Genomic DNA, 17,021 nt, shown 5'->3' on the forward strand with positions numbered 1-17,021 from the left:
TCCGGGAGCTTCAGGTTTCAGCGGGCGTGTCTCCACCGCGTACGCACCTGTGGCGACTTCCTGTTTACCTGCCACAGGTGAGGACGACTGTTTTTCAACGTCCTTTCATTGAAACCGACTGAAAGAAAGTTCCACAATACATTAAATGCACAACTAACTCGATTATGATCCCAATAATGAACTAATTATTTGTTGTAGTGTTTGGTTATATTTTGACTTGGACTCAATTCAAAGGGGCAGTAAAATACAGAAACGTATTTATTTAGATTTATTTAAAACAAAACAAAACAAAACAAAACAAAACAAAACAAAAAACAAAACACTTTATTTCGTTAAATATTACTCTAGTGAGGATTTCATACCGCCTATTTTTAGTATCTGTCATGTGATCTGATGCGCACTTTACGCCTCCTTGTGACTCACTTCTGCTGAATCACTCCATGAGACATAGGTTTCTGTTTGAGAAAGCGGCATCCACCGCAGCCGGAAATCCCCCGATCTGTGGGGACAGAATGAATCCATATTTCCAATCTGTCAATGATTTTAGAGACCGTATTAATCCGCTGGATTGGACAGCTAAACGGCGCTGTTGATGCAGGACAGCCACGAGCCATCCCCTCAAAACCCTTCAAATTAAGAGATTACAGAAAGGAAAACAAGCCTTAATCATAATCCAGACCGAGTCCACACACTCACTCCTGTAGATCTTAAATGATTATCTGATTAATTGATCAACTAAATCTGTTGATTTCTAAGAAAATATCCAGTCAATCTTCTATTTTCAGTTTCTGTAATGCGAATATTTCTTTGTCTTCTATGATATCAAACTACATATTTTGGATTCTGGGCTGTAGATCAGACAACACAAGCCAAAACAGCTCAGACTTTGAAATATTATGGTGGGTTTCTTTTTCTTAACTTTTTTTTTTGGTGATATTTCATTTCCAAAACAATTAATCGATTCCTTATACAAAAATGACATAAACAGTATTTTGGAATTGGACCATCTATCTATGAAAAGACGACACATCCATATGGAAGTTGTGAGTTTATTGATGTGTATCCCCCCTATAACCAGAAATCTTTTTCCATTGGTGTCAATCACTTTTTTAAAATCACTAATATGCATATTTTATTAGTTCCCAGTCCCCTCCCACAATCAGGCAGGCAGTTACAAGATTGAAGCCGTTTTGGGTGCATAGTGAGACAGTCACATACAGAGATACTGTCACAGGAAGAGAAAAAATAGAAAACAAGAAAACAAACTTAAAAATATATATCATATCATTTCATAGAAGAACAATGCACACCACAGGTAATCCTCCGGAAAAAAGCCATGATTGCAACATCAACTATACAGGCATACAAAGACGATACTAAGAGAGAGAGAGAGAAAAGAGGATTCTAGGATTCAGTTTACTTGTTTGTGTCATTCTCTACCTGTAAAAATACACAAATTAACTTTTTTCAGAAACCAGCCTCCAAGCCTTGTCTTTCCGTGTCTCTGTCTGCCTGCACAGCCCTCCAGCTCCGAGCTGTCTTCAGTTGGCTTTGATCAAGGGCCAGCCCAAGCCTTTCTGAGAGCCCAAATCCCCAAATCCAGATCGCAAAATTTGTTATGTAAGAGTTTTAGTACCCATCCAAATTATTTTTTACAATCCCCAAATCTGGAGTATTCAGGTAAAGAAGAAACTTGAAATGGCATTTGTTGTGATCCTAAAAACCCCCAATCCATCAAATATTGTACGTTTTCACTTCATTTGGGGGGCCCCTGGTGGCAGACGGGCCCTAAGCAGCTGCTTAGTTCCTTTGTGCTTCCAGGCCGGCCCTTTTTTTTGATCCCTCAGACTGTTCTACGCTTTATGACCAGCAAAGCCAACAGCTGCTCCAGTCACGTGTGTGCACATCAACCCCAAGATTTGTTTTCAGAGTCACTTTTCTAGTACTTGCATCAGATAATTTGTGCAAAAAAATAAAAATAAAAATACTAATAATAAGAAAACAAACCAAAAAACACTTATTTGTCAGTTTGTGGTATGTCATCGGCCACTGTCGCAATGCATTAAAATCAAAGCCACATAGGAACCTGTCAGGTACATAGTATGGAAAAAAAGCTTCCCCAATACATTCAACTATGTAACACATATCAATAGGGATTACTTGATCTGCTCATGTATTCTGTTTCCCTACTGATACAAGGTTGTGTTTGTGTGTGTAGAGGGGAATATATAATCACATTCACTGAGTAAGGGTTCAGAGGAGGGTTTGTGTGATGTGTTTGAGCTGGGGGTCTGTGCACACCTTCCCCTTCCCCGACTCGTTCTCACAGTGTGCCTGCAAACACAACTCATGACCGCCGAGCTAAGAACCCTAGACCGACTTAAAACCTCTTTCCTGGGAAAAAAAGGTGGAATAAAAACATCTACTCTTATATATATTTCAACTGTATATGTATATTCTGCCTGTTATCATAACAAAGAACGTAAGTAAATAATTCATGATTTCATTTTTTTCTCATTTGTTGTTTCACTATACATTTTAATCGGTACAAAGAACCTTCATATACAAGCAATCTATTGAGAGGAAAAAGGACAAAATAAAACACCAATTCTTTTGGAGAAAACCATCAGAAACTGCATGAATGACACTCGCATGATGGAAAACTAAAGTGTAGTGTTTGGTATGCCGGTCTGATGATGGCTCCTTGATTTGCATTTCACTTTCAAAAAAAAAAAAAAGAAAATGTCTGAAGAAATGTTATACATCTTGATCTGAAATAGCCGTATTGATAATTACAGAGAAATCTGCAGAATCACATTTTCCATAATGCAAAATGGCAGATACATCACCTTTTCAAAAAAACATGATCAAAAAGAGCTCTATAGTACAATAGTAGCAGTAGTAGAAGTAGTAGCATTATTTAAGGATTGTTTTGAACAAACCAGTAAATGGAGTTTGGATGTATGCAAATGATTTTTTTTTAACAATAGCATATGTTATTGGTCAGTAGTATGTTCCCCCTTGGTTGCCGTCCTCTGTCAGACTCCACAGCGCCCTCTGTAGGCTCTAGTTAGATCTGCATCTGCTCCAGGTATTTGTAGGTGGGGTTTTCGTAGCCGTGGTTCTGCATCTTGCTGAGGTGGCGTTCCTCTGGTGTCAGCATGGGGTCAACCTGTGAGACAAACACACATAACGGCTAACCTCAACAACGGCAGCTTTACCCCAGAAGGCCCAACCCGCTGCGTGTGTCGTACTGAAATGCTGCAGGGACAGTGATTTAATTTGCCTCGCATTTACTCGTGCTCCATTTACATAAGACCCGATAATTTAATTCAAATCTGACACTTAATAATAAGATGGATGGCAGTTCATTGAGAGCACGGGTGCGTGCACTTTACACTGTCTGCCCAAATCCCCACACTCAGCTCCAAAGGCTTACCTCCACGATGCCATGGCTGATGGTGCCGTATTGCCTCTTCCTCAAAAGCACCAGACTGATCACAATCACAGTTGCTATGGCCACCGCGATCACCAGCAGGCCAATCAGCGCGCTGCTCCCGAAGCTGAAGTCCTCTCCCAGGGGGCGGTAGGACTCCTAACAGGTGGTTAAGAGGAAGACAGCGGGAGCAACAGTGAGGAGGCGACACGTGCACAGCTGAGCACAGAATCAATAAAAACGGACAGTAAAGTTGTCTTTGTTGTCGTAATGAAGACATGTACTAGCTCCCTTTATCAGGCCGTTTCCTTACATTTAAATTGCTGCTTTCATGCTGTTACATGACAATTTTAAATAAAGTTCCCGTCCAGCCATAAAAAAATGTACGTCAACCAATGAAGCAGTTTTAAAGGAAAACTCCAGCATTTGTTACTCTGGGTCTTATTCTCTTAATTTACATTATAACCAATAATTATGATAATAGCTACATCTGCATTCTACGTTTTCATTTTGGAAACTTGCTGACACAAACGATCTTCTTGTGTTTGCACAAGCGTCACATAAAAAAACCCAGCATCCACACATGAATACATCAGCAGTCAAGATGACCTGAAAGTGGATCTGCTGTGCTGTGCAGTTCACCTCTGCAGCTGCAGGGATTTTTAAGGCACATCTATCCTTCGGTTTGACTCAAAGAGAGCTGCTGGCAATGATTTCTGTTAATTTGAGGTTTTTTGGAAAGCTGTAGTGGGTTCGCACTCCTTGCCCTGCTCAATGTTGTTCTTGCTGGAACCTGTGCTCGCAAACATCCACAGCGGAGGCAGCGAGTGAACTGTTACCACGATCAATAGTCATAATGGAAAGACACAAGATTAGCGCCCAGGTTGACACGTACAGGAATTTCCCTTTAAAATATACGCCGGTAATTTATTTACAAGGAAAAATCAATCTTCCTCAAAGTAGCTTTGAAATGGGAGATGAAGTTACTCAAAGCGAGTTAACCCTTTATTCTCATGTTATTTTAGAAAACCACACTGAAGCAGGTACAACCCCCCTTCTGGCAGAGATCTGTCAGACATGATTGACTTGTGAATAGTGTGTACACATGCATGAAATGTGTCTTTGTGGAAGACTGTGTAACATCTTGGCCAATTCCATATATACACACAACCACAGTCACCTACACTCATCTTCACAATGTAATCTGGCACATATGACACAAACTAATCATATGTAGACAGCCACTGGGGGATTTCTTACTGCTCACTTTCACACATAAACTGAGCACACTCAGTTTGTGTGGATTGGTCGTATGAACTGAGATTTTCAATGTGTACATTCAGATACATTCACATAACAAACATGCACCCATGCAGATATAACCAAAACATATTAGCCTGAACTGAAAACTGTAAAAACCAAGAGAGGGGATTCGGGGTCTGTTCCAAAGCTGTTTTTTCTTTTCAGTTATCAGCTGCAGAACTGGTGTCTTTGCACACTCCCACACTCCCTCCTTCTTTCATCTTCTCCCCACTACTGATAACTACAGTTCCCCAGAGAGCCCTGTGGAGGGCGCCGCTATACTCACCAGCTCATCATCATGCATAACGCTGACTCTCTCTGCACTGTAAACCACTTCTTTAACATCCAGAGACTCATCAATCACCTGTCAACACAGACAGGGGAGCCCAGGTTACACTCACCACAGTGTGTGCGTGAGATTGTATGTGTGTGAGATAGATAGGGAGAGAAAGAGAGAGAGATAGGCAAGCCGAGAGCAAGAGGGTGTGAATGTGCAGCGAAGTAAACTGGAAGGATTATCTGTGTTTGGGTGATGATACACTCGGAGCTGTCTTGTACAAACTGGAAGGAGAGAGGGAGGGGGTTTGCAAGCATCAACAACAGACTCTCTTCGAGGCACACAGTTAACATGTCTCTCTAAACAGACTGTCAGCCACTCATTACTGAGAGCTCTAATCTAAAGAAGAAGCGCTGTGAGTGGAAGTGGGTGTGTAAAGGAGGCAGAAACAAAATCTGCTGTTTGTAGAGACAGAGCAGTCCAGAGTCTGTTTCTCACCACAGAATAATCACGATTGGCATTTCAGGTGTCACCACCGTTTGTTAGTTTTAACCTCAGATTGCTCCGTCTTAAGAGGACTAGCATTTCCAAAAACAAACACGCATGCATTCGAGAACTTGCACGACTCATGTTCACACACACACACACACACACACGTTTTGCAGTCGGCACTGGATTAGCATGCGAAACGCGGCGCACGTTCAGCAGCCAAACATCAGCTGAGAATCCACGAGGAGGAATGGTGTGTCTGGCAAAGAAAAGAGGCATGCGATGACTGCCGAACAAAGTGCGGGGTTGATCTGAGTGAGGGACGGTTGGCAGAGGCCAAAGAGAGACATGCAAATAGCCCAGTGTGAAATAGTTGTAACTATGACAACATAGTTACCAGAATAATCTGACTCATTTGAAGCTGAACTTGAGAGAGCTCTGTGAAAGCATTGTATCTGCTCATCAGCACAAATCAAACTGTGTGCTGCAGGATGTTCACTGCAGAGAATACAATCTAGTATCTTTACACAAGTTCTCCTGAGTTTTCGCTTTAACAACGCTGCTCTCAGTTCACGTGTTGAGCAAGTCAGAAATGCTTGGAGGCACAGACAGCAGGACAGTGACAGCCGGGCTCTTACCACATTGTCGCTGATCTTGGGTTTGCTGTTGATGATTCGCTCCTCGGCACCTATCAGACCATCCAAACCAGACATGGCGGAGCCTGCAGGAGGTGAAGGAGCGCAGTCAATACGAGCAGAGCGGCGCAAACAAACAAACAAACAGGGATGGTGGTATTGATGGTGGACAGCTGCACATAGCTATCCGGCTCTTTTTCTCACAACTGTCGCCTCAGTCTCCTCAGTGCGCTGGTGACAACAAAGCCCTTTCTTCAGTTCAGCACAGTGTGAGCACTGTGAAGCCAACATGACACCGACCTGACGTTGTCTACAAAGGCCCTCTCAAAGCGCTGCTTTGCATATAGCCCAGATTTCTCTGTAAACACTTACATGCATTGACTCACTAAACGAAAACCCCTGGAAACGATTAGGAATCATCCTGGTATTTTCTATCTTTTATTTTATGGTCAAAGTTCTGCATCTCTGTAGTTCCTCGTCTACAAATCCGTCACAGTCCCTTCAGATTTTAACAGATGATCATTTTCTAAAAAGTCTCAGTGAGTGGCTAAGCCAAAAAAACTGGGCCAGAGTGTCAAATATGCATGTTAGACTGATGGTTTTCAAATAGGCATTGGATCTATTAATATACACACACCAGATATGCCATGAATAAATCAAGAAGTGAGAGGAGAGCGAGCGAGGCAGCGAGGACAGGCTCCTGAACAATGTACAGCAGCTTGGCGTCTGCTGCTGCTAGTCAGCCAATGCCAAACGCTAAAGATTAGTACAATTGCCTTTGGATTAAGCGTGGAACAATGTGTGTTTACAAGCTGCACTCAGCACAAGTGACGTCTGAAACTCTGGCAGGTTATCAGATGGTACTGCAGGGTGCGCGTGGTGTCGCAGCCTGCCACGGTAACACACAGCACAATGGGAGTGACCTCTGTGGGAGCAATGTGACCGGCCTGGATTTGAAGAAGCGCTGAAACAGTTAGTGCAGCCAATCAATTAAATCATTTCAGCAAATGTGCTGAATATTGAGAACGAAGTAGAATTCTTGCTAATTGCTCTCTTTTTTTCTGACTGTAAATTGAGTACTGGAGCAGCATTATTGATTAATCTGTTGATTGTTTTTCTCAAAAAAGCTATTAGTTATTTTACATATTCAGTTTATTGTCATAGAGGGGTAAAGAAACCAGAAAATACCCACATTTAAAGGCTGGAATCTGAGAATTAATCAATTAATCTTTGCAGCTCTATATTGGAGTATTGGTAGTTTTTTCACATTTCCAGATTAGTGAAGAAAATAATGGACATTAAGGATTAATCCATAGTGAACACCATCTTTTAGCTGCAGCACAACTGCATATTGGACAAGTAAAACCCAAAATCAACAGCAAATTCAGAGGGACAAGGTTCTAAAGAAAAGACAGCAGGGGAGGATGTGCATCCATTTTCAAAAAATCTATATTCTGTGTAATTTAGAGATGGCAGCTGTCTCTGCATTCACTGTGTAAGATCACAAGGTTAAGACCAGATCAGACGGAGCACGTGACGTAGCCACACCTCAGGTCTTGGAGAACAAATTGGGTCGATTTAACCTGGGCTGCGGGTCAGCAGCAGAAACACTGAGCCTCAGACTGGGACCCTAAATCACACAGCTCCAATCAGAGAGAGGGGAATGAGTGTGTGGGCGGGGGAGTAATTAAGCAAGGTGCTTTGACACATGTACTGAGGACGGGATGGCAGCAAACACACGACTGCAGAGTCTCTCTGAGAGGGGAGCTGGCTGTGACCTCTCTCTACCAGACCTGGAAGCCACTGACTTTCTGTTCAGCATGTGGTGATAATCCTACTATGGTGAAAAGCATAAGAGCAACCGAAAGCCAACCACGCAGCCCATGTGAGTCAAAAGTAGAAAATTAGCCACCAGATGGCTTCTGATAAAACAGAAATGGTGGGAGAGAGAGGATCCCAAACTGCATCAAGGGAAAGCAGAACAGTGGAGCAAAAGAGATGGGAATGGCTTGGGAGAGGGGGGGTGGGGGGGTGGGGGGGGCAGAAAAATAAGACGCAACAGAGGCACCAACCTTTCTTGAAGGCACGTGGGGAGTCTGATAGATCGCCTTGGCATTAGAAATGAGCAACAGAAAAAAAGAACAGAAAGGGGGAAGGAGAGAAGAGAGAAAACTTAGGTGAGAAGAGAAAAGGCAGGATTATCAAGCTGTGTTAATTGATTAGGAAAAGAGTCCAGCAGGGAAGAGTCCGAAAATAAATTTGAGTTATAACCAAACTGAAAAAAGGGAGCCATTTGAAAATTGGCTAGCTCTGTCTAAGCCCTCTGGGGTGTTGGCATGTATATTAAATTTTCCTTGGGGATTTACTTGTAATTTGTCTTCCATCTTGCTGGAAGCATTCCATCCATCACTTTTTTCTCTCTTTGAGGATTCCATCTTTTGTTTGACAAAGAGGAGAACCATAACTGCTCATTTTTCCCCCCCTAAGCTTTTGGCTCCAGCTTAGCACCAAAGCCCGAGGCTTTGTGCATTTATCTGAACTTCAGTAGTGCTGCGTTGAAGGCGAGGCCACGGGGAACTGTGCAGGCACAGATAAGTCCAAAGCCATGGCTCCACAGCACATTTGCATTGGCAGAAAACACATTGTAAACCTATTCTCCGTCACTGAGCAACAGTTCTGGCGTGCTATGTCACCAGTGTCCTTCAGAAAGACTTATGTGTATGGCCTATTGTTCTCCAAACAGCCAGCGCTGTTCATGATTCTGCTTGTGACTGCGTCCGAGGCCGAAGCTGCTCACCCTCTGGCTCTGAGCGGGACCCCAGAGATGTGACCTGGAAGGGCCGGTAGGGTTTGCCCTCAGACAGGGGGACCTCCACACTCTCCTCTGACGACACGGTGACGTCTGGCTGTGACTCAGAGATGGACGACAGGAACTGGTCCATGTCAGCTTTCTGCTCCTGAAGAAGCTCGTCTGCAGGAAAGTGCAAATGACAAAGTGTGAGGCGGCCTGGCACATGCTAACACCTGCCAACCTGGGACGCGGCAGCAGTGTGCAAAACGAGGGGTTCACCAATTACTGTTAACATTCTCTTTCAAACAGAGCTGCTGCTGCAAGAGACGTCTGTTCCCATTTCTGCTAACTACCAATTAGTATTTTTCTGAGAGCTATTTTCCGTGTAAATCTGCACATCTCCCAACAGGATGCTGCATGGTGAAAGCTGTGACCCAGTTCTGTCACTGCACGCGTTCCACTTTAATCTGTGCTGCAACGCCATGCTATGGTTCCTTTAATGAACCGAAGGAAACAAAAGAAAATAATAAAACGTGCCAGACGCTGGCTGGCTTAAATTGCACCACTGGAGATGAATACATCCCAAATACAGTTTCCAGCTTCAGATCTAATTGTATAAATGAGAGCTGGTGAGCAGAGACCCTTAAAAACGGAGAGGAGAAGCTGTATTAAATTCCCCTCCACAAATTCATGCTGACGGAAAAAAGAATACTTTTCTCTCTGTGTCTGATAATTGATTTACAGACATAAAGCCCGTCTGTTGGTCTCCTCCTATATTTCTGCTCCCCTTTGCACAAAGAGAGGAGTGTTTTTTGCCCGATATAAGAAAACAAATTCACTGAGGGCCAGAGGAAATGTGATGTATTGGCTTTATCTGTCTGGCACATATGCGGATTCCATCACTGTTTTCATTTCACTTCCTTCTTATTACAGCGCGCCGTCCCTCCTCGAAGCCGCCTGGGGGCTTCTGACAGAACACGACTCACCAATTTCATCCTGAATCTCGTCGGCCACGTAAGGGACTTTGTAGAGCAGAGACAGAGACTGGTTCATCCTCTCCTCGATCACACGCAGGTGGGTCATCACCTGGAGTCGAAAAAAGAGACAAACTGGGTGTCATGTCACGAAAATCCTGCCTTATTTCATTTATGAATCAAGGTGAAACTGATGTTAACGTCTGTATCTGGAATGCCCGTGAGACAAATGCTCCTCATAAGGTCCCAGAGCTCAAGGTGTCGTCTTCCAGGTGCTTACTTCATCTGAACAACAGTGACGAACACAGTGGGAGCATGTTTAGAATATAAGATAGAGGAGAGCTGAAAGGGAAGTGGGGTTTATTTGATATAAAATACTCAGAATGATAAATCACTCATTAACATTGCTGTAGAATCATTTTATGGCCTATGACAAATCCATTAATTCAATAATCGTTTCAACACTAATCCACTGACAACTAATTACAGAGTGATTTGCCAACTATTAGTATAAAATGTTCATCCCAACAGTATTTATTTAAAAGCTAACATTAATGAAGCAGAAAATACACCCTTATCCCAGAAAATCCTCCTGAAATTCTCCAGTTTATCGTCACTGATGAAGACACAAGTCCTGTCACCTAACAGCAACACGGAAATGACAAATTACCACAAATTACTTTTTTGATTAATCTGTACAGCCGAGAAACAGACTTTAAATTTCATCAAAATGAATAAATGACTACAGAGAACAAATGTGAGGACCGACAGCAAGCTGCTCTCTGCCCAGAATATAAATGTTCTGACGGGAGAGACAGAAATGTGCTTTCTGGTAGAGAGCTTTTTTTTTTTTTTTTTTTTTTTAGATGAACTCGCTCACAGTCAGCCAACTCGCAGACATAAAACAAGTTGCTGCATGTAATATTCAAATCAGTTTTCAAACTCTGAACCGACTTGACAGGATCTGCTGCCTGTCAGCCACGATGATCACCGCTGTATCACAGGTTGGATGGAAAAACAAACTCTTTTGATGGAACAGATACAAAACGATGCCTCTTCCAAAAATTCTGCAGTCACTTTCACTGTTTCTACCAGCAATATGATGTTTAGAGAGGAGATATTTCCACGTTTCTGCTGCCAAAGCGGCTGGCAGAATGTGAAAAGCTACCAGCCACTGACAAAGCTGACCAGCTCTTGGCAGGTAACTGGTGTTTATTTCCCACTATGATGATTGACCGTTTTAATCTTGCAACACATGGCTGCAGTGCACCAAAGCCAGCAACAGATGGCAATAATGCACCTTCCCCTTCAAAGGCACGCTGCAGTCCCTGTGGCACCTTCCTGTCCGTGTTTGACAAACAATCCTCATTATGAACATTACATGTCCCAGTGTTGGAGTAGAGATTTCGATGCATCAAGCAACCTCGTCTAAGCTTGACAGGTGAGGCTTTTATGAAAAGAAAATAATCTTGATCCCAGAAAGTCACATAACACAGTTATATAAAGCAGAGCAAGCCTCCTGTTTACAAAGGATTCTTTTATAATGCACTTCTAAGCCACATGTCAAATCCACAACTAGGGGAGCTGCGGAAACCGAAAATGCAGATTTGAACTTGCGGCAGAGTTGGCTGAGTGAAGAAATACGCAGGGACTCGTCTTAAGGCTGCGAGAGCACAACAATACAGGCTGGCTTCCCATGACTGAGCACAGAGGCTCACCGCATCCCAAATCACATGATTCATCTAAATAGTAGCCCTCCGGTCCCTTCTCCCCCCTCCTCACGCTGTTGTTTCATCCATCTGCTGTGCTATCTGTAATGGTGGAGGATAACTATAAATGGTGTCGAAGGGCACTGACACACACAGGCGAGTACATCTAACAGAGGAGCTTCCAGCCAAATCCCTGTGCGGCGGCTCAGAGTCCAGCATTACACAAGACCTGCACAATGTTAATCTTCAGCCGAGGCTTAAGTGAATGAAACAGCCGCCCTCCCTCCGTCAAACAAACCTACTCACTCCTCCTGGGCTTCGACTCAGAGAAACACACTCTTTTTACCTCCTACACACTTAGAAACAGGGCAGAGAGGAGCAGGCTGAGACATTATTATCTCTTTCCTGTCTGAGCAGGAATAGGAGCGTGAGATCTTGGAGTGGCTCGGCATGAGGTTTCAGATTTACCGACACGGCCTCTGATACAGAGCGTCTTCATTGTCTCATGCAGCTCTGGAAGGCTGCAGGTATTGGGAGGTACCAATTAACCAAAACTGAACCACAGCTGATAACCAATTAACTGTATAAATCGAAGAGAATTTGAACAAAAATGCCAAACATTTGCTGCTTCCAGCTTTTCAAATGTGGGGCTTTTCTCTGTTTCACATCTTTTAATTTAGGAATACACCGATCAGATGTTGGTCTGATACTGACTCAAACAGAGGGATGACGATGGGGCTGATTTTGGGGCCAGTTTATTAAATTCACTTCTATGTGCACGTCTCATTATGTTTGTAATAAATAAAAAATCTGTGCAGTCACATCTATGTATTAATTTGTTACTTTAATTTTACAAAGTTAGGAAAGCAAAGTCAAGTCAATACAGTGACCCAGACTCTTCCACACAGCGAGGCCTGCAGCGTATTGATTAAATACTGAACTACAAAAAAAAGTGAATCTGTGCATCTCGATCGTAAACTGAATATTTCAGGGTGATGATTGGACAAAACAAGTGAAATGGAGATATCACCTTGAGCCCTGAGCACCTGTGAAGGGCATTTTTCATCAAAGTTACATCAGGTGATCAATGAGAGCTGACCTGTGACTTCATCTGCGCAGCCTTCTCAGGATCCACAGCCAGGACGTGCTGGTAGTGGCGGATGGTGTGCTGGCGGTCCTTGTTCTCGGCGCGGACGTACCTTCTCAGGGCTTGCAGGATGCGGTGGGGCTGAGGGGGACGTGGAATGGGAAGAAGAGGGCTGGTTAGTAGAGCTTCTGTGTAATACTGGCTCTTGGATCTGGACCTGGGTCAGTGCTCTCCTCCTTCTCTGAGGTAAAATCTATCAAATGTACTCTTATGATTTTATAGTTTCCAGCAAAATAACTTTCAAAGTGATGTTTCTAGCTCTCATCTCCTTATATTTTGTCTCATTTAATGACCAGGCTCAGATTATAGAGAGAAACAATATGACCTAACCCCCCCATTGGACATAAGTACACTTGGTGCTGCTCAAGTTCAAATATAACATGAAAATTATTCTCTTTCCCCCACCTTCACGTATCTGAGCAGAAGGATGTCAAGAACCCTGTTGTCAAATGTGAGGTGCAAAAAAAATCCATTGCATATAACATGACATGAAATCTTCTGCAGCACCTACTGAAATAGCATCACACCACAGATGATGCAACTACCAATTTTGGAAGTGTAACTGAGGCAGGATAAGGAATGACTGCTCTCTAGTCAGGCAACACTCTTACATATGAAATGAGTGCAAAATAGAAATATTTAATTCTCTCTTTTTCGGGTAACAAGCCCAACACCGGCGGTTCGACAACCAGCACCTTGTAACAGAGTGCCAAAGTGTGTGCTGGCAGAAGGATCAGAGGACGATTAGATAAGAGGAATTTAAAAAACACGACACAGGAATTATAGCTGCAGGTTCAAATGTGATTGACTTCGAGCTCATAGAGGATTTTGGGATGTGTGTTTTTCTGGCTGCAGTAATCCATTCTCCTCATGATGAATTGCATGTTGGCAGAGGGTCTTTTGACAGAATATGAGATTAGCCACAGGACATAAGTAGCGTAAGGCTCAGCGTGGTCTCACAGCATTGTGTGCGAATATGTTTGCACATGGACAGAGGGGAGGGAAAGCCAGACAGATGGAGAGAGGTGAGGATAAAAGTCGCTCTCAGAGGCCGGTGTGTGGTGTTTACCCTCGGGGGGTCGGCCTGCAGGGCAGCCAGGTAGTTCTCCAGGGCCAGACGGCGCCGGTCATTCAGCATGGCCTCGACCCGGGCGAGGTGAGTCTCCACCAGCTGCTGCTTCTCACTGGCTGCCTCTTCCTCCAGGGACTCCACCATGGCTTGGAAGTGCTTTAAAAAAACCACAAAAATATAAATATGTAGATGCACCTTGAACAGAATGGCACAACAGAGCTCTTTCAACTTCCACTTAACAAAAGAGGAAAGAAAAAACAGCTCTCGGTTTCACTCATGCGCCTCTCAGGCTTGTCAAGGGAGTTTGGGACTCATTTAGAAGTCTCCCCATTCAGACAGTGCCCTAATTTAGCCTTAGAGTGATAAAGATAGAGCAGCCAGGGAAAAGGGATCTTTAATGGCACAGGGAGTGAGGGACCCAGGGCCCGTAAGCCGTCATATCTCACCCAAACAAAGGGACAAAGGGAGGACTCCCAGGGGGAGGGATCAGTGTCTTACCTGGATCAATGTCTGCCTCTCAGCCTTGGGCAGGTTCTTAGCCTGGCGATCAGCCTCTTCCCACTCTTTCCTTACCTGAAGTGAGGGAAACGCAGACAGAAGGAAATGAAGCGAGATCCTGCACCTGTTCACTCAGAGCGAGCCAGGCAGTTGACGATGTTCATTTTTTGTACATGCAGATGGTAGAAACAAAGCCTTGAACCCCTTAAAGCATGACTTTGCTCCTTGCCATATTCTCACATTCAAATGTTCACATCCTAAGAATACTTCGAATAGCCCATCGCACATTTTCTGGCCGTGAATTCCAGCTGCTCTATGCTGCCCCCAACAAGCTTAAGAGCTTAATTTCTAAACTTAAACTACAGAAATGTCACACTTGTTCTGATTAGTGTTCTTAAAAAAATCAGATTTTTTCTGCTTCTAAAATGTTTCAACATTCCTCCAATCTTATTGCAAAATAACAGCAAAATAGGTCCAAAACTGCATCACAGCTGCTGAGAAAGACTGATGCAATTACTGTTCGAGCTGATCCTCGCTGTGCAGAACTCATCTGCCCGCTTTCATCTACGATGATTCCTTCCTAATGAGGAAAATCAATAAAGAACAATAGCTGTCACCTTATGAGTGCCCTCTATGAAAGAGTAAATGTGATGTTTATCACCGCGATGATAATGCCGCTTTTGTTTTGTGGCTCCAAACGCAGTTATTAAGCCAGCGCTGCAGGTTTTGGTAGAACACTGTTTTAAAAGCCAAATTCTCTATCTGGCAAAGCATATTTTTAATAAACTGGTGTTGATATATTTCATATATTCACATTCAGATATTAAGCAGGAATAATCTTACTCATTGCCTCTTTAATTAGGGAAGTGGTGTCCTGGCTCCACCTGCTAACTCACCCTCTCCATGCGGTTGCGGTGCCTGATCTCCAGCTGCTCCTTGGCCCTCTGGAAGCGACTGTGCTCCTTGTCGTCGGCCGGGGTCTCAAAGTAGATGTCAACATCATCGGTGGGCTGAGGGGTCGGAGGCATGGCTGCAAGTTGGGAAACAGATGGTGAGCGGACGGGGCTGCAGACTGACAAGCAGGCGGACACGCAGACGCAGGCAGACAGACAGGCAGACACAAGTAGGCAGAAAGACAAAGACGGACAACTCGGCACAGAGAGAGAGAGAGAGAGAGAGAGAGAGTTGAAAGTGGAATGCAGATTGAAGTTGGACAAAAATCCCCACAGAAGCACTCCTCTCACTGGCGTTCTTCCACCCTCAGTAACTCTGATAAATTTAAGAGAATCTGACAGTCTTTCCTTTTGAATTCCTTTCATCTTCCCATCGGCTTTCTGCTGACAGGTCGCATCTCCAACACTAATGGAAATATCTCTGCGTTTGATGGCTGGGTCAGCTGGGGCCAGGCCAGAGGGCTCTGTTCTGGGTTCCTCGCTATACAGTCACGCAGGACTCACTCCCTGCACCGCTGTAAGTCGCAAAAACAATAACGCTCCGGGCTCGCAAACAGGAAGAGACCTCATCGTTTCACTTCACCATCAAAAACAGGAGGCGCAGGTTAACGGATACGCACACAGTTCCTGCTCTGAACTTTAGCTTCAGCTTCTAAAACCCTCTTATTTCTCAAATGCCAAAGAAAACTCCGGTTGGTTATGTTATGAACTGTGTCTGAACTGATGAGAAGTGAGTCACTGTAAGGTGCAAAAAGAAAAGGTGCTTGCTGATGTGTGCCGGTGGGGTTCTAGTAAAGGCAGTGACACAGACAGACAGACAGACAGACAGACAGACAGTTTACAGGCAAACAGACAGGAACATGAACAAATGGCAGGAATGAACAGTCAGGCAAAAACAGAAGAAAGAAAGCGTGTTGCGCACATATGAATGACCACTAAATTAAGAGAAGTCATGCTTTTATTTGCTATTTCTGCTGTTTTTCACTTCAGTTTTTCTTTTAGTTTTGTTCCCCTGAATAAATGTTTACTTGCGAGGTCTTGACCTGATCTGACAGTCGACCTTTGTATTATTTGAAATTGTAACTCCAGTACGACACCCCGGTTTTGGTACCTTTTTTAATGCATTCATTTGAGCAAAATAATAAATGTACTTAATAAAAGAAGCCAAAGTTCTCAAGCGAAAAGTGATGAGATGACATTGATTAAGAATAAGTAAAGAAGAGGATGAATCTGAGGGGACGGTGACTGTGTGTGGTGCACTGATCGTCCTGGAGTGAACACACTGTTCTCTCAATCCAAATCCTGTGGGTTCACATTTTATTTAAGTAATAACAGTTAAGTAGGTAATAAAACCTAATATAAGAATAAATTACGTCTGTCTCATATTGTTAATATTGAATATTTTATCAGCTCTGATTCAGCAGGGCATTAACCCTCAGCGTGTACCATATATGACAGCATTAATATCCATTATGTCACTACAAATAACCTATTTTTAGTGAAGAACCGGATGCAAAGTGACATTTTATTCAGTGCTGAAACTATTAATTGATTAATCTATTGACAAAACTTAATTTTGAACTGTTTGCAAAACAAGCAATCTGAATATTTGTCTCTAGGAAATTGTGTGACTTCCTGACATTTTCTAGCCTAAACAATGAATAAAATAATAATTAGACACATTGAAATAATCAAAATAAACATTAGTTGCAGCACTTGGTGTGTCGGTGGAATAATA

The 17,021-nt window shown here is 43.4% G+C and overlaps 1 protein-coding gene across 8 annotated transcripts in view; it reads right to left on the minus strand.

Moving 5' to 3' along the window:
- Positions 1 to 1,035: 1,035 nt before the first annotated feature.
- Positions 1,036 to 17,021, minus strand: part of aplp2 (amyloid beta (A4) precursor-like protein 2) — a 51,910-nt gene continuing 35,924 nt past the window's right edge. For 2 of the 8 annotated variants that reach the window (XM_076735426.1, XM_076735431.1), the window contains 11 exons: positions 15,227 to 15,360; positions 14,331 to 14,405; positions 13,830 to 13,988; positions 12,713 to 12,841; positions 9,917 to 10,016; positions 8,937 to 9,110; positions 8,212 to 8,247; positions 6,143 to 6,225; positions 5,025 to 5,102; positions 3,440 to 3,595; positions 1,036 to 3,172 (listed from right to left, as the gene is read on the minus strand). In XM_076735426.1, coding sequence (XP_076591541.1) covers positions 3,071 to 3,172; positions 3,440 to 3,595; positions 5,025 to 5,102; positions 6,143 to 6,225; positions 8,212 to 8,247; positions 8,937 to 9,110; positions 9,917 to 10,016; positions 12,713 to 12,841; positions 13,830 to 13,988; positions 14,331 to 14,405; positions 15,227 to 15,360 — 1,226 coding nt within the window. In that variant the 3' untranslated portion in view covers positions 1,036 to 3,070. The remainder of the gene's footprint in view (positions 3,173 to 3,439; positions 3,596 to 5,024; positions 5,103 to 6,142; positions 6,226 to 8,211; positions 8,248 to 8,936; positions 9,111 to 9,916; positions 10,017 to 12,712; positions 12,842 to 13,829; positions 13,989 to 14,330; positions 14,406 to 15,226; positions 15,361 to 17,021) is intronic. The other 6 variants (XM_076735433.1, XM_076735429.1, XM_076735432.1 and 3 more) reach the window with 3 other exon arrangements.

Source organism: Chaetodon auriga, chromosome 7 (assembly GCF_051107435.1).
Source record: "Chaetodon auriga isolate fChaAug3 chromosome 7, fChaAug3.hap1, whole genome shotgun sequence".
Classification (NCBI taxonomy): domain Eukaryota; kingdom Metazoa; phylum Chordata; class Actinopteri; order Chaetodontiformes; family Chaetodontidae; genus Chaetodon; species Chaetodon auriga.